Source organism: Zingiber officinale, chromosome 10B (genome assembly GCF_018446385.1).
Source record: "Zingiber officinale cultivar Zhangliang chromosome 10B, Zo_v1.1, whole genome shotgun sequence".
Classification (NCBI taxonomy): Eukaryota; Viridiplantae; Streptophyta; class Magnoliopsida; order Zingiberales; family Zingiberaceae; genus Zingiber; species Zingiber officinale.
Window position 1 is genome coordinate 1,133,469 of NC_056005.1, and position 26,201 is coordinate 1,159,669.

Here is a 26,201-nt window from a genome sequence, read left to right on the forward strand (position 1 = left end):
ACACCTTTGGGGAGCCCTATATAAGGACTCCCAAATTCGACGAAGGTACGCTCACTTTTTTACTGTAGCTACAGTTCTCATTTCCGTATTGCTCTATTTCTTTTCACCATAGATCTTACTTGAGCGTCAGAGGATCAACGTCGAGGAACCCCTCCCCGGCTCAGCGTTGTGCTTACAGGTCCACGTCAACAAGAGATCTACATCTTCGAAGTCTTCGACTAGTCAACAAGAACGACACATCCCCAGCGTCCATCGACTCAGTTCTCGGACAAGAACATAAAATTTGAAGTTTTTTGTTAAAGAGAAGTAGTAAAATTTCAAAATTATTTTTTTTTATTGAAATTGATGCAATATGTATGTAATCATGCAATTACATATTATAAAATGAAACATACAAAAATTATTTAAAATTCTAATTATTGGAGATGTTTCAATAAATTTATAAAATATTGATGTGACATATTAAAATCATTAAAAAAAAAATTGTAAAACTCTAACTACTGAAGATACCCTAAGCATTGAGAATATTCCCCAGGCAGTTATAAAATCCATAATATTACCATGCAAAATGAAATATACTGAGTTTCAACCGACACACACATGAACCAATAAAAATGTCCATATAAAAAAAAAAAAATCTCAGTGGGACAAACTTCTTGCCATGGTTTCAGTCTTATGAACTACACAAACAATTTGCATCAGCTCAAATCAGAAATGTTTGCAGCACCCATTTATGCTCAACCCCAGGCTAAATCTTATATACTTGTACCTGTATGCATTTGAATATTACAACAAATGCATCACAGATTTTAAAAAATAGTGAAACATGGATTGCACTACTCCAACTTTCCATTGAAAAACATGGTTCATACACATTCAAAATCTTGAAATGGCAGGTAAAAGTTGAAAACCCAATGAAGGGCACTGCTTTCAGCTGGAAGCAGAAAGCATAAACTAATGCAACTACAACTCGAGTAAAAGAAAAGTTGCATATATTTTACAAAATAAACACAAATAACTGTGGCACCAATAAACATAAACAAATAAATAAATGCTACACCAGAAAATGTTTCACAAATAAATGCTATACCAAACTCACATAGATAATCACAAGAAGGTGAGCTGAACATGTCTTATAAAAAATAAAAGATGAATATTCATCAAGCATAAAGCACAAGGCACAAAGAAAGTGCAAGAAAAATATTGCAGGAGATCAGTTGCTTAGCAGACAAAAGGATCTTCTGATTCCTGCAAGAAATCGCATATCAAAAGTTATAGAATTATATCAGATCAAGGAAGACACGATCTACATCTGACAGAAAATTGATCTTTCTGATGCCGAGACAAACAAATGGCCTTATTTCTAGAAGTCGGCACATAGTAAAAGACAGAGTGAAGCAAGGATTGGATTCGATCCATAGGACAACAAAACCACAAGCAAAACAAGAAAGCCTCGAGTTGCAACCGAGAATAGGAAATAACAAAATCAAGGGTGCCTGGCTTGGAAATCTTTCATGAAGGCAACGAGCTTCTCAACTCCTGCAAACGGCATAGCGTTGTAAATGGAAGCCCGAACACCGCCCACTGATCGATGTCCCTTCAGCTGAACCATGCCTTCCTTTGCAGCCTCCTCGATGAATTTCTTCTCAAGATCAGATTTTTTCAGAGTAAAAGGAACATTCATCAGGGATCTAACTGACTTCTCAACAGGGCATACGTAATACCCATTGCTCTCATCAATGGTATCATAAAGAATTCCAGCCTTCTTTTGGTTCTTCTTCTCAACCCCTGCCAACCCACCTTGCTCCAATAGGTCCTCAAATACTAGAGCGCAGATATAGATCGCAAAACAAGGCGGAGTATTGTAGAGGGAAGCGCTGTCAGCATGGATCTTGTAATCCAGCATCACAGGCGTGATAGGCTGGGCATTGCCAATGAGATCCTTGCGCACTATCGCGATCGTGACGCCGGAGGGACCAACGTTCTTCTGTGCCCCAGCATAGATCAAGCCAAATTTCGAAACATCAACAGGCTTCGAACAGAAGTTGGACGACATATCAGCCACCAAAAGCGCATTTTTATTGCTAGGACTGGGGTAATTCTTGAACTCCACTCCATGGATCGTCTCGTTGCCGCAGATGTGTAAAAATTTCGCGTCCGGGTTCTGCTCGAGGCCATCAAACGCGGGGATCTTCGTGTACTTTTCAGATTTGCCGGACCAGATCAGGTTGGCCTTGCAGAACTTCTGCGCCTCCTTGAAGGCCTTGTCACTCCACGATCCGGTGACGACGAAATCTGCGCTGTCTCCGGGAGCACAGAGGTTGAGAGGGACGGCGGAGAACTGGGTGGTGGCGCCGCCCTGGAGGAAGAGGACGGCGTAGTCGTCGGATATCCCTAGGAGGAGGCGGAGGTCGGACTCAGCCTTCTTGATGACGGCGTCAAACTCCTTCCCTCGATGGCTCATCTCCATGATGCTCATGCCGGAGCCATGGTAGTTGTAGAGTTCGGCCTGAGCCTTGAGGATGACGGACTCCGGGAGAGTGGCAGGGCCGGCGGCGAAGTTGAAGATCCGTCCGGTGGCGACGGAGGGCGAGACCGGGGGAGATCGGACGGCAGTGCAGGAGATGGTGGAAAGGCGAGTTTTGCGGCGGAGGGGCGCAACGAGGAGCGCCTGCTTGCAAGGGAGGGGGGAGGAAGGGCGGAGGGGTTGCTGGACGAGGAGAGCGTGGGGAGAGGATGAGGCAGCCATCGCAGCAGGCGGGAGAGAGCGATCTGAGAAGTGCGAAGTGCGAGGGAAGAAGAAGGAGCGAAGCGAGGAGGAGCGAAGTTGGCGGCGGAGGAAAAGGCAAAAGAAACTTGGCTAGGTATACTGAGGCACGCCGACCCTACGCTTTGGTAAATGTTTACTAAAAATTACCAATAAATAAATAAATGTATACTGACCTTTTTTTTAATAATTAATTAATAAATTTTACAAAACCAAATATAGTAAGATATATATAAATTCATGATATAAGTACATTTTTAATCAAGCAATATATTAATATATAACTTATTAATACATTAAGATATAACTTATTAATACATAAGCCTTTTACTAAACAATTCACCAATGAGTTGATAAAAGATGAGTGTGCTATCCCCTCCATTAATATATAATTAATAGATAGAGTAAATTATAGATAAATACGAACCCTTAAAATAGTAAAAAATATATAAGGATATAATATAAAAGTTATCCTATTTAAAAATTTTATCCTAATTTTTGAATAGATTAATTAAAAATTTTCTATATCAGTTATCTTATTCATTCCTTAAATTTAGATTTGATGAATAGTGATTCTCTAAATTTAGGGAATAAATCTTTTATCTTAAAAATAAAATAATATTTCTTTTTAATCTCTTTCCTTCCATTCAATCTCTTTTCTTCCACTCATTCGATAAATATAATAATAAAAAACGGAAGAAAAAAATAATAAAAAATTAATGGTGATGAAAATTTTAGGATATTTGATGTAGTGAGTAGTGAAAAATAATTATCTAAATTTAATAAAATGGATCATTTATTTTAAATTTTAAATATAGTAATAAAGCAATTGATATTGATAATCTTAGTAAAAGGGTTGAAGCTGCTGGATTGGATAATTTATCGTCCTTCGGGGCGGTGCGATTGTTAAGATATGGGGTGTTGTCACATGAGGTCTTGGGGTCGAAACTCGGCGTGACCGAGTATAACCTCCCCCATGTCTTGGCCATTTGCACTAATGGCTAGTAGCCACCCGTGATTTATCTCCTCTGTGTTGGCCTAAGGACGGGTTGGTGGGGACATTGGGGTAAATGAATCACCTTTTCCACATGAATTGAATATCTGTATTATGAAATAACTCATCTGTCAACCACTTAATTAACATAATTTATCTTTGGTCATATAATTTTTTTAAAAATCTCTGAACTCTACCTGAATCTAAATTCAATCTCAAATTCATGAATTTGAATCTAAATCCGACCAACTCGTCTAATCTGAATCTGACTCGACAAAATTATTTTTTTTTTACAATTCTTTATTATTATTATTATTATTATATTAATATATATATATATATCTTATTTTTAAAAATAAAATTTAATTTAACCCTAAAAATAAAAATAAACTTACTAAATCTTAAATTTAGATCAATAATTCGATCTAAATCTAAAAATTTATAATATGAATATAATTTTTTTTTAGCGATTTAGGTCAGATCAAATTGTAAAATCAGATTTATTTTTGACAACCTAGGTCTACGTCAAGTTCGTAAAAGTCTTTGGTTTTGGCCGCCGGTTTGAATCACTTGGCAATGCTTGAACCGTTGTGCTAATTTTTCAATACCTACTTCTTCCGAGAAGGATGCTTCACCAGAAAGTGAAGCACCATCTTCACCTTTGCTCTTTGGACAAGGAAAAAAAAGCTATTATGCGCCATCTTCACCAGAAAGTGTTCGTGGAGTCGCTGTACGTTTGTTCCGTTACCACCTCGCCATCTTCGTAGCCGCAGAATATACGGTGCATTTCAAAGAAAATTAATTTTAAGGATGGAATCAAAATTGTCTAAATTTAATAGGGTTGTTATAAGTCGCTAACTAACGATAAATATTTAATTATATAGCTAAACTAATAATGAAAAATAAATTTTCGTCACTAATTGTTCAACTCCGTTGTTAGATATAACGATAGAAATTTAATTTGGTCATTAATTTTAATTAAAAATTTACCAAAATACTCTAAAAATATTAAAATCGTAAAATTCAATTTAACATTGAGAAATCCTAAACAAAGCTACATTCAAAATTCATACGAATTACAGTGGTTTAACTACAAAGCAACATTTAAAAACAACTATATGGTTCAGAAAATAATATATTCATCTCTTCCTTTATGAAACAAACACCTAATTCAATTTTCAATACATTCCCTCAATAATATAAAAGACTGCTGTATTAGAAAAATATCTTTCATAATTTACCCTCTTTCAAAAAATATAAGGCCACCAAAGAACTTCTAAAATGACGAGTTTACCTTTTACTCTAATTTCTAATACATTCTATTAAAAATAAAATTCAATCGTCACTTCTTTATCTTTTACCTTCTTATCATTCAATCCAACAAGTACACTGCAATAGTTCAAACTTTATGAATCTAGAGTTCATTACATTTCTAATTTTGAAATAATCCTATTCATATGTAAATTGAAAATTAAATAAATATACACAAAGTAAAATTACTTATCAAAAAAATGCAAAATTGATAAACATAATTTTAACATGTTTTAAAATATATATACTTTAATGCTAGAATATATATACTTTAAGAATATATTCAATTCTTAAGTGCTGACATTTTATCTATATTATTCCTAAAAAAAATATAATATAATTAGAGTTACATATCATATTGATTAAAGCGAGTACCAGCAACCTCCACTGCTAACCCTATAGCATGCACCCTCCACTGCTAACCCTCTCCAATGCTAACCCTATAACATGCACCTTCGCCCCACGGGGTTATCTCGGCTGATAAAGGCGTGGAAGTTTGCCACTGAGAACATGGGTTCGAGTCCGCAGGGCAACGGGGATTTATTCCCTATCCCTGTGCAAAAAGTCTCGGCCCACTGCGTACTTGCCACCGAGCTACCGTGATTTACCTCCCTCGTGATGACCCTGGGCAGGGTGCGGCGGGGGCCCTGAGGGCGAGGGTTTCGCCTTTTGCCCCTTTTGCCACCTATAACATGCACCTTCCACTGCTAACCCTAGAGCATGTGAAAAAGAGATAAATTACGAAGAACCTTTAGGCATGCTCAGAAGCTTCCTAGGTGAAGGGGTGTTGCATTCAATTTCTATAAAAAGTCATACGTTGACCTTGAACGTTCCATACGGCTGATCCTACAACTATCTGTAGAGAGATAATCAAAAAATCGAGTAGGTAACCACATTGGAGGATATTTTTGTCGGCTTCGTCAGAAATCAACCCTTATTCATTTCTATAAATCTACCATACGATGACTAACTCGACTATGCCTTGGGGCCTTCTACAAAAAGCCATACGCCAGCCTTAGACATCCCATACGGCTAGTCACATAGTCATATATAGAGAAGTAAATCAGAAAACCAAGCAAATCACTACATGGGTGGTGTATTATTATTCAATTGCGAAAAAACGATTACTTTCGCCCCCAGTGCCTCCATCAACTCGCTCTAGAATAATAAGTGAGAGGTAAATCATGATAACTAAGAGGTAAGATAGATGAGAGAGTGAGTTGTAATAGGGTGCAAGGATTTACATATCGCTAGTCCTGGGATTTGACTCTTTGCTCACTAGACAAATCTAACATCTAATTAACATCTCAATTAAGCCCGTGGGAGTGTTGCATTATCATTCAATGTGTAAAAAGGTGATTCGTTCATCTCCAATGACTCAGTCAAACGATTTCAAGATCATCACGAGGGAGGTAAATCAAAATAACTAAGGACCCAGATGGATGAGAGGATGAGTTTTCTTAGTACAAGGATTTATACTCTGCTAATCCTGACTCGCATACTAAATGTACAAATTATAGTCTACTAATTACCTTAGGTAGTCCATGGGAGGCACACTGCATTATCATTCAAGTTAGCAAAAAGTGATTGCACTCATCCAGCGTCCCCGCTAATCCGTCATAAAGATAAATCATAGGTGGTTATTAGCTCTTGAAATAATGATTCACATACGAAGAAGATATTTACCTTAGTTATACTAAATTTCAAATTTCAAATTTTAAAGTTTAAATTGTCAGTATTTCATAGGCTAGCCACTTAATCGTCTCGGAACTGCATTGTCATTCAAACATCTATTAAGGAACGCCCCAAAAATGTACTTTAAAATCCAACAAAACTAGGTGAAAAGGAATGAAATTGACCACTTCCTCTGCGGCACTAGTTCGTAGTTCAAATCTTCTGTCCCGAAACTCCTCTGTCCCTCTGTCCCACGCAGAAAATGACAAATTGGAACAGTGTTTCTCGTGAGAACCACGTGACGCCAATGACCAAAAAAGTCAAAATCGTCAAAAACCTCTTATGCGAAAAACGTGTTCGATGCAGCCCTCTCTGTGCCCTAACCCTTTCTCCTTCCCACGGCTTCTGTCCCGACGAAGGTCCACCGGTGCGAAATCCCTCTGTCCCTCCAATTGTCGACGACAACAGGCGGCACCATTAAGGCTGCTCCCGTCTCCTTCCCACCTTCGACGCGACCCCTTCCCACCTTCGACGGTAACAGGCAGCACCATCGACGTCCCCTTCCGAAGTCGACGACCTCCCCTCCCGAAGGTCGCCAGGACCTCTAGCTTCGTCTCTGCCTTTCCTCGACGAAGATCCTCCTTCGTCTCTGCCTTTCAGTTATATGGTTCTAGAAAATTTTGCTTCTTTTTTCAAGTTCTTTATCTGGTGGAATCATTTTATTTTATTTTTTTCTATGTTTTTGTTTCTGCTTCTGGTGGAATCTGTGTTCTTTATTTGTGTTGTGTGATTCCACCAGGTATGTGCTATGTTCTTGAAAAATTTTGTTTCTTTTTTCTATGTCACTAAATGTCAAGATTTTGTTCTTCCCTAGTGTTCCACCAGTCCAATTGACAGGAAGAATAAAACTGCAAAGCAACATAGATATAGGCGCAAATATTTTCAACCTGCATAAGAACAAAACTATAGATAAATATTGGTGAGAAGCCATAAAAGAGGAGATGTTGTAGTTAAATAAGAAAAAGAATTCTAACTTTAACATAATACCTAGAGCAACATAAAATCCTAAATTAAAATGCACTAGAAAGCAACATATTGTTAAAGTTTTTTTTGACTAGAGATATTAGTTATATGTGTTTTAGGATTAATTTCACATCCAGTATTATGATGGTAGAGTACCAATTTTCTTGTGCCAATTTGCACTTGTGCCAATTTCTGCCAATATGAAGTGTGATTTATTCCATTACAATCAATTATATAATTATATTTTAGCTTCAAATGTAGAAAATGTTGATGCATAAAGACAAATTTGAAAAAACTATAACATAAAGAAAGAATCTTCCTTTTAGATTCATTTTGTAAACATTTTACCAAGAAAACATTAGCAGTCGAAGGGACATAATTTGTGTAGCATGCTTACCATAATGAGGTACATCATTATAAGTTACACATAAATTAGATGATGCTTTTTTCCTTTACTTTGAAGATTTAATTTGTCTCATTTCAAACTCTGAAGGGGTTCTCTTAATTAGCTCTAATTTTGTTGAATTTTATTTTATAGGTTGTTGTTGAATGACATCATCAAGTAACAGCAGTATCGATCATACCAAATTTGAAAATGTACAATGCAAGTACTGCGGGCTAAGAGCATTGGTGCTAGTATTTAGATCAATCAACAACCTAGGAAGACTATATTATGGATGTAAGCGACATGGATGGTTAAAGTGGGTGAGATCTGATACTAGACTAAATGAAGACACGAGTGATATACATTCAAGGATGTTGCCAAAAGTGGAGCCGAGAGTAGGAAGTGAATGCATTTCTTATCCTGGTCACAATATGAGAAATTGGAATGTACCGTTTATCGTCTGAATATTAGTGACAGTGGACTTATTTCTTTTGGCTATATATTTGTTTTGTTTGTTAGTTGGTCTGGTTTAGTAGTAATGTGATAAAGAAATATAATTATGGATGATGTTGACATGTGCTTTTATTATTTATGGATGGAAATTAATTATGTTTTCTTCAGTTAGCTTCGTATGTCAACAAATGATGTTATGATATTATCTTTGCCTATCCATGTCTAAGTCATCCTTAGCACATATTGCCGAGATTGCTTCCCACTTTAAATGTCGTTTTTGTTAATCTCAAAGATATTGTTGATATACACGACCATTTTTTCTAATGGCTTTTAGTGAACTTATAGGACTTGATCGATAGGGACAAGGAAGATGAGAAATATGGAATAATGGAAAAAATTCACGAAGCAAAATTGTTACCATGACTATTGTTTTAATATTACAAGAACAAGAAGCAAAATTATAAGATGATAGTTACGATGTATATGGATGTACATTCTATTGCTATTACTAACTTTCACACAACTATTTATATAAATTTGAAGACGTTTATGTAAATTTGATCAACAATATAGAGAAACATGATTCAATCACAACCAAAATTGTGGACTCATAGTTCACTAAATAACAAGAAATATCTATATTTTACAAATCTCGTTTTAGTTACTAGAACACAATTTCACATGCATTATAATGGAAAGGAGACATTAATCATCACTCTTTGTTGCGTAAGAATAACCCTCCTCCGACCTGCGATCGCCGGCGCATGTCGGCGGAGGAGATCGCCACGGAAATGCACTAAATGCTGGGAACGATTCAAGAGGAGGCAAACTGAAACATAGCCAACTTCGCTTCTTTTGTGCAATTTAAAATCTTCTTCTTGCAGCATGTGAAACCAGGTATTCAATTGCCAGGAGAGTTCTACTGGTTGAGAATATATACAACAAATAAATCGAAATGTTGCAGTCAAAATAAAACGATTCAAGAATCTGAAACCAAATTCTACAAAGTGCCTAAGTTCATATAACTTTCAAACAAATTATGAGTTATTCGTAATATCATACACTAATAGAAGGGTTATCTAGACCATAGACTAATGATTTCGAACGATTGCTGAATCGATCCAAACAATGGGGAATTAGTAAGTCACATAAACAGCACCAATCCAAAGTCTTGATTGCAATTTGATACAGAAACAAATCACAGTGCATTTCTCTTAAACAACTGAAACCTCACAATGACTGCTTCAATCAACTTAATAGTGCATACATATGTGGAAAGCACACATTGATATTGTAGTGCTAATTACTTAAGATATCATCACATACTTATTAGCACACACAAGTATATTGCTATAGTTACCATACAATTACAGATACAAAAAAATGCCCCCTAGAGTAGCATTTACGGTGGCTAGATGTTAGGTGATAATAACACCACAAAAGCAATTTCAAGTATCATGATCTTCAAGTTTAATTCAAGAAGAAGTTGTCAGCAATTTTAACATGGTAATAAGAATCACGACTTGATCACGAAGAACAAGTGCAAGTGCCCTCCTCCGACTTGCGATGTGCAAAAATAAGATATTCACAATTAGGAAACAATTATCCTTGTGTACATCAATGCATGCTAATATAACATAATAGAAACATATATCTATATTGACATCAATCACTTTTTGTTGACATGCATTCCATTGTAGCAACATCCACACAATTGATGCCCCTGGAGAGAAAAAAACTAGCCATCAGACTGAGAAAAAAACTCAGCGCTAGTGTTCAGAGTATAGGACAATGTTGCATGTTGACAGCAACATTTTGTGTAGTGATTGAGATAGGAAAGTTAAGCATTTAAACTAACCATCAAACAATATGTGTGTCTTAGTTGCTCATTAAACAATGTTGACTTTGCATTAGCCATTAACAAACATTACATGAGAAACTCTTTATGCAGTAAGGAAGCATAAAACGGGGCAATTAAATAGATAGCAGGATGCGTATTCCATGTGTGGCCACGGGACAAATGCAAAATGGAGCAAAGGATGAAATGCAAAGGGAATAGTTGCTGATGAGATATGAAAACCATGATAGGCTGCTATTTATAAAGCAGAAAAAGGATCTTTCATATGTGATATAAGCCACTAGGGCAATGGTTTAACAAAAATATCATTGAATCCAAGAAGAAAAAATACATTTATAATTCCAGTCTACTTTTTCCTTAGATACTCTCTAAATCCTTTCAAATTATAAAACAATTAAATATCCATTAGAAGAGTTAGTTTCTTACCATCGTTCCTGGTCATTTGTCTGAAAATAACCAATATCAGAATGAACCTGAGATAGTTGTGTTGACAAAAGTGGTTGAAATTGAGTTTCGGCCATACTCAAACCTTCAACACTAGGCATGCTGGATATACTTTCATAATGCTCTTCTATAGCCTGATATACAAAAAAAAAAATAGAATGATTTAATTCTATATATTTTCTCAAATGAAATGACAACAAATAAACAACACTTTAATAAGAAAGAGGGTGAAACCTTAACAATTGTTGAAGTTTGGTTATTTTTCCTCGCCGCTTTTCTTTTCTTTGAAATCTTATCTAAGCCACTTTTCAATCTTTTACCTGAAACCGCTTTCTTCTTTGCTTTAATTCCTTTGACTCCAAGAGAGTTTCCTTCGCCAATTTCAAACTCTCTTTCAATAGAGTGTTGGACAATTGGTTCATTAATTTGTAACCTCTCATCCACTATCTGAAACATACTCAACAAATCATCTTTAACAACCTTGTAAGTGTCTTCCCTCTTTGCTGCCTTGGTAACCAGTTGAACATACAATCCACTCAATTCTTTATATCGCATACTGTTGCAAGTTTTTGGACCCAAACTACCTTTGTTTGCAACAAGTTCAATAACTCCAAAGTATGCATCTTTTGCTTTACTCACTTGGGATTTTCATGATTTTTTTCATCGTAAATACTTTCAAAATATGAGAACACAAAATCCCAGCAAAATCATATTTTCTACAGCTACACTCAATCTTTTAACCCCATGAATAAAGTGTAACTATATGATGATAACTCTTTTTGTGAGAAGTAACTTTGTATTTTATATGTGATCCAACATCCTCATAAATTTGTATAATAGAATCATGAGATTTATACCACTCTTGTTCAAAACATTTGTATGCCTCAGAAGTATAAATAGAACATGCATGCTTTAAAATTTCAATTGGATACAATAGACATGGAACACTTGTATTTGATCTAAAATCAGCTTTTAACTCCTCATATCGACAATCATCAAACAATATTTGGAAGTGATTGAAAAAGTCTAAAATCTTGTGTTGATAAGTGACGTACCTTTTCATAATATTATTCATGCTCTCACTTCTTTGGGTTGTAGTCATATCTGCACAAAACATATGTCGTCTATATACTAAAGCCCATTTTTCTTTTATGCAAAATATACGTCTCAACCAATCATTGTCTTCAAATGCATACTTATTCAACATCATGTTCCAAGCTGAAATAAAATCTTCTTCTTCATCAAAATCATATATACACGAGGCAAAATCTTTAGTAAACTCTTTGAACTAAAAAAAAAACTCCACTCAAATGTATTGCCGCATTTTGATAACTGTGCTAAATATACAAATGATGATGTGTTTCAGTCCATCTGGAAGTCAAAGCCTTTGTCATTGCTGCATCTTGATATGTAAGAATAGTTATTGGTTTTTTTTTCACACATAGCTTTAATGAATGTATCAAACAACCACTCGAATGTCAAAGATGTTTCATCATATAATAAAGTTGCACCAAAAATTATGGATTGCTTATAATGATTAACACCCACAAACAACACAATTGGACGACATTCATTGTTCTTCTTGTAGGTTGTGTCAAAGCAAACAACATCTCCAAAATTACCATAATCAGCTATCATCTTATTATCACACCAAAAAATATTAGTTATCAAATCATCTTCATCAACTTGAATAGCATAAAAAAAATTAGGATCATCAAACTGCATTTTCTGCAAATATTTTAATACACCTCCTGTATCACCAAGTCTGATATTTTTATTTTCTTTTTGATCATAAGTAGTTGTTGTAATTTTGAGGAATAAAACCTAAATTCTCCCTCCCACCTACTTGTTTCACCATAAGATCATGAGATACTTTTGGGGAGATTTCCACATCACTTGTCATCTTAATCTGTATTGCCGCAGAAGATGATATATTCCTATGACTTCTGTAGAGGTGAGTTTTGTTTGGATTTGAAAGATAATAATTATGCTCTTTAAAAAACTGCTCCACACTCAAGTTGTTATTTTTTCGACAACTAATCTTCATTTTAGCCTCACAACCAAACCTTGTTTCAGGACGATGAGATTTCATATAAACATCTCATTTGTCTTTTCCCCTTTTTCCTTGTGCACAACAATGAAAAATCTTGTCAACAAATTTATCTGATTTATCATTGTGGCTTTTACTCCTTATGCCAAATCCAACTTGTTTAGCATATTTCAAATAAAATTCATAGACATCCTCTTCTATCTTAAATTCCATACCGATTTTTGACATCAATTCTTCTATGATAGATGTGTCAGAACTCATCAATAACATGGTAGAGTCTGTACCCTCATCAATAACATCAAACTCATTATCCCGACAATCTTCATTTGCATCAAAATTCAACCTACGACAACTTGTAGATTTAGCCAACGACAATTCCATGATAATTACCTTGATCCTGAACAAAAAAAATAATCAAAAAATGTATATATTTTCTACACATATCACAATGTGATGACAAAATAGTTATAGATAATGGTTACACAGATCATATTTTTTACCTAGAAATTGACACAAGTGCAAATTGACACAAGAAACTGAAACAGAAAGAGAAAGTGCAAATTCACACAAGAAACAGATACAGAAATAAACTGATTCAAGATTCAAGAACACAGCACAAACCTGGTGGAATCACACAGCACAAATAAAGAACACAGATTCCACTAGAAGCAGAACAAAAACACAGACAAAAACAAAATAAAAAACAAAATGATTACACCAGATTTAGTGACATAGAAAAAAGAAGCAAAATTGTTCAAGAACACAGCACATACCTGGTGGAATCACATGACACAAATAAAGAACACAGATTCCACCAGAAGCAGAAACAAAAACACAGAAAAAAATAAAATAAAAAACAAAATGATTCCACCAGATAAAGAACTTGAAAAAAGAAGTAAAATTTTCTAGAACCATATACCTGAAAGGCGGAGACGAAGGAGGATCTTCGTCAAGGAAAGGCGGAGACGAAGCTAGAAGTCCTGGCGACCTTCGGGAGGGGAGGTCGTCGACTTCGGAAGGGGACGTCGATGGTGTTGCCTTCTCCCGTCGAAGGTGGGGTGCTGCCTGCTGCCGTCGAAGTTGGGAAGGGGTCGCGTCGAATGTGGAAAGGAGACGGGAGCAGCTTCGATGGTGCCGCCTATTGTCGTCGACAGTTGAGGGATAGAGGGATTTCGAAACCGGTGGGCCTTTATCGGGACAGAAGTTGTGGAAAGGAGAAAGGGTTAGGGCAGGGCTGTCTCAAAATTCTTTGAGGCCCTAGGCAAAAAAATTAAAAAATAAAATTTTTTAATATATTTTTAATTTTTTAAAACATTTTTCATTTAGATTTGGGACCGAAAATAATAATTTTAAAAAAATATTTTTAAAATTAGTTATTAAAAAGAATTAAATATTTTTTTTAAAAGGAGATAATTTTTTATATAAAATTTAGTTTTGGTATTTTGATAATAATTTTATTTTTTATTAATAAAATTATTAAATTATTCAATCTTTTTAGTTAGAATGTCGAATAGACTTTATTAATTTTAATTTTAAAAAATTTATTTTTGCTAATACATTTTACTTTGTATTTTATGATAAAAAAATCTCTAATTCATATTATTATCGAGAAATAAAAAGAAAGAGCGAGGAAGAAATATTATCGGCAAAGGAAGAGAAGGACGTTCTCTGCGAGTATCATCTGTGAGGAAGGAGAAGCATGCAAAATCGCTGATGAAAAAAGAAAAGGGCACAATGCACTGATGATAGAACTATTAAGATTTTTAAGAAATATTGAGGAGAAAAGAATTCATTAGGTTTTATAAGAATAGTATTACTAATTACAAAATAAAATGGGAATCGGAGTAATAATAAAAAAAAAGAAATATGTAAATTTAAAAATGAATTATATTTAAGTTAGAATAAAATCTCATATAAAGTAGGCAATTAATGAGAAAATAAAGATAAGTACAAGGTATAAATAGGAAGTGGAATCGATAATGAATTAATTAATAAGGTGTCAATTAGCAAGATATTTATAATTAATTAATATTAATGATGCTAATTTAATTTTTTTAATATCTTTAATTAATTAATCAATGGACCCCAATAGAAGGTATAAATAGGAAGTGGAATCGATAATGAATTAATTGACAAGGTATCATTAATGAATTAGCAAGACATTTATAATTAATTAATATTAATGATGCTAATTTAATTTTTTTTAATATCTTTAATTAATTAATCAATGGGCCCCAATAAAATTGGGGCCCTAGGCATAGGCCTTTAAGGCCTATGCCTTGAGCCGACCCTGGGTTAGGGCATAGAGAGAGCTATTTTGACAAAGGTTTTTGGCAATTTTGACTTTTTTTGTCTTCGGCGTCACATGGTTCTCACGAGAAATACTATTCCAATTTGTAATTTTCTACGTAGACAAATGGACAGAAAAATTTCGGGACAGAAGATTTAAACTGCTGCGGCACAAACGCCCACAGAGGGTAATTGATTGCCCCGATCACCTACTCCAGCGTTCAAATCGCTGCTCAAGACGTCTAGCTCAGACAGGCTCCAAATATCGACTGGCTTTAAGCTACGGTAACCACAATTCTTCTGGTTCTCGTAGCAATCGAAATCATTGAAATGCTGTTCTCTGTTTCTGAACAGTCAGCAAATTGGTCGTGCGTCTGGAGCAGTTATCATTGTGCGGGTAATGCATCTGCCGTCCGTGGCCTCCTGCCGTCCTGAGAAGGAATCTGACCGTCAGCTGATTTCGATGGGCGGCAATAGGACGACGACTAAATTGGGTTAAACTGCAGCAACAGGTCATAACATTTTCGCGAATCGACCCACGAAGGGCAATCTTGTTATACGACCGTCAGAGCAGGGGCATTCGTGTAATCGTGAAGGCGGAAACTACAAATCGGCCGGAGGCGAGCAGGAGGCCGGCGACAATGGAGCCCGGCTCTCCGTGGCCTCCGTCGCAAGTCTTCCTCAACGTAGGTCGGTCGATCATTCCAGGTTTTCCTTTTTTGTTTGCTTTCTTCTTCCATCTCTATGGCTTATTCGCGCTCCGAGACGGCTCTACCTAATTAGGGTTTTTGAGAATATGCTCGGACATTGATAGGGGAGGATTAGTCTCTCACTGAATGCGTTTCTTTAACAGGAGATCTTATATTTCCATGAGGATTCTCAAGCCTACGTGGGATTAGTTACTCGTTGATGTTTTTTGTCCGAGGGAGAACCTGACTATAGTGATAATTTGGACTGGATTTCTTTCCTTTGGTAGATGACTATTAGGTTCATCTAGTTTTATATTTACAACCGAGTTGCAGTATTTCGGTAAAAAAAAAAGGTCTGTACTTAATAGGCTATTAAATAACTCGGAAGGTAATTGGAAGGGCATTGATGTTCAGCAGAAAAACTTTAACTCAATTTAGCCCTTTGCCGGTTCATTCAGACAAGTAAGTCTGCAATGACTTTTCAGGAGTTAGCTATTATATAACTCTCTAGATTAGTCATTCTTTGATTATCTTAAGAGTTGGCTTGACAAATAAAATAAATTACCATCTTAATTTCTCTTGCACAATTCATTCTCTTTTGTGTTGTACTGATCCTTCGTTCTAAGACCATTTATTTCAGGGGGTAAGAAATATACCACAACAATTGATACACTCACGCACCGTGAGCCTGATTCCATGTTGGCAGCGATGTTTAGTGGGCGGTATACAGTTTCTACTGATGATAAAATGGTATTGTTAGTACGCTAGCCTTATGGCTTGGTCTCTTGTTTGTACTGTACTTGTATGTTTCCTGCCTGAATCTTATTGCTCTGTTATTTAATGTTTTAGGATTGGTAACTTATCACTTAATTGCTAAATGGAAGTTAAAAATGGTAAGGAGAACAAACTGTTTTTCCCAATTATTTGAAGGTGGATAAATGTATTTTACTCCGTTATTTATTAGTTTATTTGTTGTTTTTATCCTTATCCGTAACATAAAAGAGATAATCAAAAAACTTGGAAATAACAATTTGAAAGCTAGCATCTAAGTTATCTACTGAGAGAACTTATTATAGAATTTTCTTTCTTTTAATGCTTTTAATGATCAGTCCTCCTGTTCATGTCCAACTTTGTGTTATGCATACATTTTTTTTTTTTTTGTTATACATTTTTTCTTGATTTCTTATATTTTTAATGGTGATTTTATCATATTGTATTTTCTTCTTTATATCTGGTCCTGGATGGCTGTTTGCGCCATAGAGAAAATTGCCTTCTGCATGGTTTCACTTCCTTTTTTTCATTTGATGCCATTTGTGGCATCTTGTAAAAATTATGTCAAGCTAATCCAGTTGCTTGCCTATCACTTTTTTTGTCTTTTAAAGGAAAACTAGTGGTCTACCAATGTTTACATTATGCTTTTCTAAGATATATCTTGCTGTTTACATGATTGGCATGATCTATTAAGTGTAAAACATAATTTGATAAGCATATTCAGAAAATCTTTAAATGTTTGTCGACTGTGATTTATTTTATCTAGCTATTACCAGCAATGTAGTCTTAAATGGTTTGCAATATCAGAACAGATTTTCCTAGCCAACCTTAATCAATTGGGTTACACCTAGTGTAGTTGTTTAAATTAGCCTAAGGTTTATCTAGCTATTACCAGCTATGTAGCTTTACATGATTTGCAATATCAGGACAAATCTATCTACCCAACCTCAAACAATTGAGATTATGCAGTGTTGCTTTTGGTTGTTTTGACAAAATTAATTTAAGTTTTTTCTGATGTTGTACTCTGTTTTTGCAGGGAATGATATTTATTGATAGAGATGGGAAGCATTTTAGGCATATACTAAATTGGCTAAGGGATGGTATCATTCCGATGCTTCAAGACTCTGACTACCAAGAGCTGATACGAGAGGCAGAATACTATCAGTTACTTGTAAGTGATGATGGCCTTTCTGTTCTATCAGCACTTACTCTGGAAGGTTGACAAACGATTCTATAAAGATGCATCTATTAGTTTTCTTTAAAATACTAGAAAGTCATTTAATGATACTTTAGAAACTATGAGCCAGCATCAAGTGCAAATCAAATAGCTCCATCCATAGCACAGTACTATCTTTTGCTTCTAAAGTGAGAGCATCCCCTTGAGTAAGCCAATTGACCATTCTTAATATCATGCAATGCATCAACATTTTCTAAGTTAATTGAATCCTTGTGGCAACTGAAAGTACAGAAACATACAACCTCCAAACATATATGATGTGACGTTATCTTAGTCTACAAAGTAATGTTTTAGTTAGATTATTCTCTCAATTAAATTTTTGTTCTATTATCTAGTAGTTCAATTGTGCCTCCTTTCTGTTAATTCATGCAACTCCATAAATATATATGAGAACCATACTGCAGTAGTTGCTATCTCTGTAACATTTTAAAGTTTTGTTATCCTATTAAACAAGGCTTAGTATTTGCATATAGTTGGAGTAAGAAATTGTTGTTGCATTTAATGCATGCGATGTGAACATGAAAATTGAAGATAAATGCAGTATGGTTGAAGTTGGTGCCTTGCATTCATTGGGAGTTTCAAAAGCAAAACAAGTATCTACAACTTTTGAGTGACCCTTGACAGTGTTTCATATCCAGATTCTTTATGCTAAAACACAATACTTTGAGCATGGTACTTCATTTTGCATTCAGCAGTAACTCTTTTTATTTTTTATATTTATGAGGTTTGTTATTCTATTAACTAATGTATTTTGTTTCTTTTGGAGCTTAAAAGCATCTATGAATTTTGCATCTTGACACTGCAGGGATTGATTGAAAATATTAATGCAAGTCTGTGTAATAGAAAAGATAAAGATGCCCCAGTGGTTGAATTAACACGTAAAGAAGTCATCCAAATCATTCAATCTGAAAAAGTGAGGTTTCGAGGTGTGAACCTTTCTGGTCTTGATCTCTCTAAGCTGGTAAGACTTCGAGTGCTCCTTTGTGCTCATTCTTATTGTTGTTCTGTGTTGAAAAATACTGAAACAAGGACCTGTTCAATCTTTATCTTTTGGTCTATTGACGATGTGTCCCTTTTATATAATAAGTTATAGTTGACAGAAGGGTGGGGATGCATGGCTCTTATAGATCCACTTAATCTAGCAATATTCAAATACGTTAAAATTATTTAAATAATTTTCTTTAATCCCTCTATTCCTCACATGTTGTCTTCAATTAATTCAACTTATCTAACTATAGAATTTATTGGTTGCTTTTGAACATATTCATTTCATCTTAATATATTTAATTTCATTTATCATTTTGTGATGCTATGCCTAATTACTGATAGTGTTAGTTATGATCTCTTCTCTTGTACACTATCTATCCAAAACTTTGACCTAGAATGTATGATAGATTGTGCTATAGCTTGCAAATTTTTTCCTTTACCCCTAATCAGCACATCATGATCACACAAGACACTAGAAGTTTCTTTATATTTCAACAATCTGCTACTTATCCTATTAATGTTTTCTTTTTCAATTTCCCTCTTTGTTGAATAACTCATCCAATGACCAATATATCTGAAACTTTAAGTCGAATGTTGGTCCATTTCATCTTACTTGGAGCTGATAAGTAAATCAAGAATATTGATTTGTCATGTCAATTGGTTTCTTTGAATGCAGTTATTGCACTTTTGGTTCTTTGCAGGACCTATCATTTGTTGATTTCAGTTATGCCTGCATACAGAAAACCAATTTTTCAAGAGCTAATCTCAATAAGGCTAAGTTTGGGGTAGGATTCTTCACTTGTCAACTTTGAGATGTAGGTTTATTGTTTTTTCATATATCACTGTTACTTTCTGTTTGTTGTACAATAGTCTTTGTTCATAAGCATGTAATCTTTAAGAGATATTTGATTGTGGATATTAATCCTCATAAAAGTCTTTGTTTTTTTTCTAATCATAGCCAAATAGTTTCACTTTCTTTCAGTTGACGTATATTTTCTTCTTGATAGGATGCTGAAGCAGGGGGTTCAATCTTCGAAGATGCAAACTTGCGTGAGTAAGACTTTGTCAACAAAATTCAAACATTTTGTTTTGTTCTTCTTAAATCCCTTCAAGTGATTTCTATATGCAGAATTTAGTTAACTATTTTCCGGATCATTCATTATAAAGAGACTTGCACCCTAATATCATGCTGATCTCTCTCCTTTTTTTTTTAATTGCAAATTTATTGAGTCTGTTGTTACTTGGGTGACCCTTATGTGACATAGGCTTCAAGTGCTTAACTTGGAAATAAACTCCTATCTTGCCATAATATCCTCTTCCACTTATCTTGTTTCACTCCAAATATAAGCCTATCAACTGAATTGAAATTTTGGAGCAACAAATTACAAAAATCTTGTAATCATTTCAGCTATACCTCACTAATACCAATTGAGTATGATTCATCAGATCAGAGTATTGGTGATTTGGTTCTAGTAGCATCTTAGTAAAATTGACCTCTTAATTTTTAAAACTCAGATTAAAAAAGCTTCCATGATTTCTAGTATTGGAAATGGTATTTCTATGGTTCATTCATTAGCTCATTTAACCACTAAGAATTAGACTAGAATTGTGATAACTAGAACTAGAACAGGCAAACTATAGGATATAGATATATATCCGTTTCTAGGGCTTTGGTGTCACTTCTCATTGTTGGTGCTGGTGTTCTTATTGGTGTTTCTCCTACCCCCTCTTTTTATAGTGTTTCATTTTCCACTCCATGTTCGCAACAAAATCAAATAACGCCAGGGAGAATCATCCTATCTCATTGGTTCCAAATCGTATTGGCCAAGAGAGGCCCAAAATTATTATGAGGTTAGGTGGCCAAAATTTGATCCCTATGATTCAAGTTACACAGTTCCAATTAGTACCACCAAAATTTGATCAGCACAGCTAACAATGGTATACCAACCACAGTTCAAAATTTCATTCCATGCCGGGCGGAACAGGCAAAACTTACGGTTTCGCCCACGCATTGAAACCGGTACCAGATTAGCGGTGATTTCGTCTTGTCATCACGTGCACACGATAGGAGGAATCACGCACCCGACAAAAGGAATCGGGCGCGCTTGTCATCGCGCGACAGAAGGAATCATGACAGCGTGTCGCGATTCTATAGGTTATAGAATTAGACTAGAATTGGGACAACTAGAACTAGAACAGACATACTCTAGGATATAGATATATCTCAGGTTCTAGGGCTTTGGTGTCCCTTCTTCTTGTTGATTCTGGTGCTCTTATTGCTGTTTCACCTTCCCCCTCTTTTTATAGTGTTTCATTTTCCACTCTATGTTGGCAACAAAATCAAATAATGTCAGCAAAGAATCATCTTATCTCATTGGTTCCAAATCTTATGGGCCAAGTTCCAAATCTTATGGGCCAAGAGAGGCCCAAAATTATTATGAGGTTAGGTGGCCAAAACTTGATCCCTATGATTCAAATGACACATAGTTCCAATTAGTACCACCAAAATTTGATCAGCACAGCCAACAATGGCATACCAACCACGGTTCAAAATTTCATTCCATGCTGGCCGGAACGGGCGACGATTTCGTCTCATCATCGTGTGCACGCGACAGGAGGAATTGCATACGCGATAGGAGGAATCGCACACGCAACAGGAGGAATCACGTGCTCGTATGTGCCGTGAAGATCGTGAAGACGTTACTGGTAAAAATTAAATGTTTTGATTTAATCAATTTAAATATTTCCTAACTTAAGTGTGATATTTTGAAGACAAAATTATCTCAATAAAATATAAATATATTTAAAAAAATTTTAAAATTATTTTTTTATTAATTAATACTCTGAAAATTAATTTTATTGATTTAAATTTTATTTAAAAATTCTTAAAAAATAAAAAAAATATTTTTTTAAAAAATCTAATAAATCAGATTAATATTCTGATATTTTTTTTTCTGTTTTACTATTTAATTAATATTCTGATATTTTTTATCATTTTAAATATATATTATTTAAAATAATAATTAATTTAAATAAATAAATAGTTAATTTATATAATTATTATACATAACATAGTATTTTTTAATTAATTTATATACTTATTATAGAAAAATATAGAATCAATTTAAAATTTAGATCCATAAATATTAAGATATTTAGCTTTTCTTACTTCTTGAACATATGAAACATGTTATTTTATCTGAGAATGTCTCTATTGATCTGCCTAGGAAATATTATATGTCCTTTGTTTAAACAATTTTGATAAAGGCTTGTTAAGTTTATGATTCCTAATAAAATACTTATAATCTTGTGCACCTCTAATCATTCTAAATTGGGATAGTTGAATTATTATTATTATTATTATTATTATTATTATTATTATTATTAGAAGATTGTTTCAAGTTTAAATAAAAAAAATATCAAAATCGTATCAGCACGGCACGGTACGACACAATACGATACCGAAACCGTATCGTTCCGGTTTGGGACTGAAATCTCGACACGAGTCGTGATTTTAAACCTTGATACCAACATAGCATTAATATTGATTGGTGGCTGGAACAAAAATGTTTTAGCCATGTTGACTGATCTATATCAATATTTGAAGCCATGGACTGTGCTGCTCTTTTTGACCACTTTATTTGAATTAGGCTAGACAATGTTTAATTCCAAGCATCACACGTGTGTGTTTATTTTCATTTTTTTAAAATTTAACAGTTGAAATTTATTAACTTGTAGATTCTTTTAGTTTTAGACTTGCATCTTTCTGGCTGGATTTTATCATTGTTTTGTAAAATACTCTTTAACCCGTGTGCTTATTTCTTGAGCACTGAATTTGTTTCACACTCAAGATTTGTGCGTTCCAATTTTAACTATATTGTGCATGTCTCAATAAGTTTTTATATTCTCATTGTAAGATTATTTGTTATTCCTCCTTGCATTCACTTCTCACCAACAAAACCAGGGGATGTCTTTGAAAAAGTTGGCATTTGTTGGAGGAAATAATTTCATTCTTCTTAGAGTTTGTTACGTAATAACACTAGAAGTAACAAAAATTAACTTCTTTTAATTTTTATTACTTGGATAGTGCAAATGTTAATGTCTAAGATTGATGTCATTGAGTGCCATCAGGATTTTTCTCATCTTGGCGAAGTAAAATAATTTCATTTACGGGCTTGTATAAGAGCTGTCTCCATATTATCTGACTTATCTTCTATAGATGTGAGCTTATTGGAGCCGACCTTCATCAAGCTAAATTGGATAGAGCTAATCTTCAGAGTGCAAATCTTCAAGGTTGTCAGTACTTTTTTTTTCTATATGAATTTGTGTCGTAGACAAAAATCTCCTCTCTATCAATATGCGTACCTCTTTTTTATGTGCTTTTGATGCATCCCGAACTTTCCCTATTTGATGTGGGCTTATACAATCAACAAAATTATCTTCCGATGAAGTTTCTTAAACCATTCCCTACATCACCCTTAATTTATAAACTTTCCTTGAAAATAAAATCATATAGTTACCAACACAATATTGCTGCAAATTGGGTCTTCAAAGATTTTTGGTTTGTAATTCCTTTTCTTAATTCTTTTGGAACTTATGCCTGATGAAAAAAATGATTGACTTGTAGGTTCTTTTTTTTTGGAAAAAAAAATGGAAATTCTTGCAAATAGTCATTTGGTGGTACTAATAAATGATGTAAATTTATGATTCAACAGATGCATGCTTAACTCAATGCAGTCTCTGCGATGCAGACCTTCGTTCAGCACATTTACAGGTTGGTTAACTTTGTTACCTTAATCATTGTGTTCTCATGAGAGGGTTTACTGATTATTCATCTAAATATTAGCTTTCAAGTTATTTCTAGTTAGCAAGTGTCTGTATAATGAATAGCAACAGTAAATAATTCACCTCATAGTTGAAGTTTCTTGAAACTACGGAGTATTTTTGTTTAGCTACATATATTGCATTTTAGGATATTGTCAATTTAAGTTGCTTGCTACTCAAAGCTCATCTTGTTTACTAGAATGACAGCATGAATCCTTCCTCAATATGTCTAGTCCTACTAACAAAATTGTAGCTGTGACTCCGTATTAAATGAATATTTTTTTCTTCCTTCTTACTCCCTTGTTTTTGTGTACCCAAGCTTATTTAATTCTATGAAATTTCAATGGACACCGCCCATTGTTTAAATCTAACCTTTTGGAGTTCTGTTGGAAAACATTTTTATAACTTTGCTTAAGTAATGGCCTTTTTCTTATCAGTTTGAAAAAAATAAAAAAATGGTGACTCTTGAGATATTGTCTTGCCATACTGATACTTTGCCATTTATTTTGTTGTTTAATCAATGACCCTTTCCTTATTAATTAGTCACCATGTTCGCTTGCATTTAACTTATTTTCAGAGTGCAAAACTTAGTGGTGCAAATCTCCAAGGTGCTAATCTGGAAGGAGCAAATCTGAAGGTAAACATTGCTAAATACTTTCATCATGAAACTATTTATTACCAAAAAACAATGAACTGAATTTATCATTTCTGCAGCTGTTATTTTGAAATAGTGTTGACTAGAATGTCTAGCAAAAAGCTGTCACAGTACGGACTAATTGTGACACCAAAGAAACTCACATTCATGACTCATGTAGGGAAATATTATTTAGGTAAAAATATCTCAGTATATGAGGTCCTAACCCATTTTATAAACTTGAAGTAGGAGCTCTTCTAGGTAAAAATATTATTTGGTTGTCTTAACAATTTTGATAATTCTCGAATAAATATAAATGATTTTATTTAAAAAGAAAGGAAATAAAATAAAACCCTAGACTACACTTTTCCTTAGTTTACAAAGGAACATTTTACTCCAAATGACTTGTTAGCCATTCAGGAGGTAGGTTGCTTGATGTTTTAGGATGATGGGTGTGGAAGACTTCTTTGTGTAATCAGGAGCGTGGGGAACCTTAACTTAATGGAGGTTGGAGGAAGCTGAGTTTGATCATATCCAAGATAGAAGTGTGGGGCCTCCCGGGAGGCGCTTCTAAGGTGATGATCTCAACTTTTTCCACAAATTAAATGTACCGCTAAAAAAACTCGAACTCACATCTCATGAAGGGGAAAATATTATTAAGCTAAGATATTTCAATACTTGGGATTCCTTTTATAGACTCAAAATAGAAATTATTCTCTAAAAATTTAACTTCGTTTAATAAAAATTCTAACAACTTCCTAATAAATATAAACAATTTTTTATTTCAAAATAACTGAAATAGAATAAAACCCTAAACTGTGTGGAAGGCTTAAGATATTGATTTTTTTTTGTTAGTAGTAAACCAAAATTTGAATGATATTAGGAATTGATGAATGTTATTTGTTATTTACAGGGTGCCAAGTTGAATAGTGCAAATTTGCAGGATGCCAATCTTCAACGGGCTTACCTTCGAGAAGTTGATTTGCGTGATTCTGTAAGTTTTCTTTTCCCAGTTTCTTTTCATTCTACCTACAGGAATGTTACAGATGGTTTGAAATTTTGGTATTAATACATGACTATGTCAATATGTTCTTCTCTTATTTGTAGACCCTAATATGATTGCGTCATTTTGTATTATTGCTGAGATTTCTTATCTCTCATTCTAACAACACCAGCAGTGATGTTTCTATACATCGTTTATCTTGAAACAGCAACTTGAGGGAGCTAAGATGGGAGGCGCTAATCTTCTTGGAGTTATCAGATGATCGAGCCACGGAAGACTTACTGAGGTCTACAATTTGTCGAGCAGAGTTCCGTACGAAGCAAGTGATTTTAGGCTGCCCTAGTGTTGCATATTTCCAAATACTCGGTGTCTACTTAAGTGGCTTGAAGAAATTGTCCCTGATAATTTTTAGGCAGATGTGGGTTGGTTTTCATATGATCGATTTAAAAATTCACTTTTCAAAAATGAGCTATTTGAACCTTGTGTGACGCTTAGTACAATACATTTTGGTTACTATCTTAATAATCAACTTATTAAAAGGGATCAATTGGCGGAGATGGGAGACTCAGGTGGTGTTTGGTTAAGTAGTTGGAATGCTTATAACTATAAGTTTGATTGAAAGATGGAATGAGAATGAGAATGAGAATGAGAATGAAATTGAAACTTATCTAGTTATATCAATTTGGTTGATTTCTATAAATTTAAAAATTATTATTAAATTATCATTTTTAAATTCATAATTTAAACATTATCTTTTATTGTCATTTCATTCTTTCATTCCTAAATTTATAAATCAAATACTCTCTTC

The 26,201-nt window shown here is 34.3% G+C and overlaps 2 protein-coding genes across 7 annotated transcripts; one reads left to right on the plus strand and one right to left on the minus strand.

Annotated features, from left to right (window-relative positions):
- Positions 1–1,313: 1,313 nt before the first annotated feature.
- On the minus strand, positions 1,314–2,877 carry LOC122029714 (phosphoserine aminotransferase 1, chloroplastic-like). The gene has a single exon (XM_042588821.1). It carries the CDS (start codon positions 2,747–2,749, stop codon positions 1,487–1,489), a length of 1,263 nt encoding a protein of 420 aa, XP_042444755.1. The 5' UTR covers positions 2,750–2,877; the 3' UTR covers positions 1,314–1,486.
- A 12,879-nt stretch (positions 2,878–15,756) lies between these two features.
- LOC122029471 (FH protein interacting protein FIP2-like) lies at positions 15,757–25,948 on the plus strand. 6 transcript variants are annotated; one of them, XM_042588460.1, is made up of 11 exons: positions 15,757–15,956; positions 16,578–16,687; positions 17,745–17,879; positions 18,751–18,906; positions 19,634–19,717; positions 19,940–19,986; positions 23,152–23,225; positions 23,648–23,706; positions 24,334–24,393; positions 25,304–25,384; positions 25,602–25,948. In XM_042588460.1, exons 1-11 carry the CDS (start codon positions 15,890–15,892, stop codon positions 25,653–25,655), a joined length of 927 nt encoding a protein of 308 aa, XP_042444394.1. In that variant the 5' UTR covers positions 15,757–15,889; the 3' UTR covers positions 25,656–25,948. The 6 variants fall into 6 exon arrangements, with proteins under 6 accessions (XP_042444394.1, XP_042444396.1, XP_042444395.1 ...); XM_042588462.1 differs by having other exon boundaries at positions 19,673–19,717; XM_042588461.1 differs by having other exon boundaries at positions 15,757–15,938.
- The last annotated feature ends 253 nt before the right edge of the window (positions 25,949–26,201 follow it).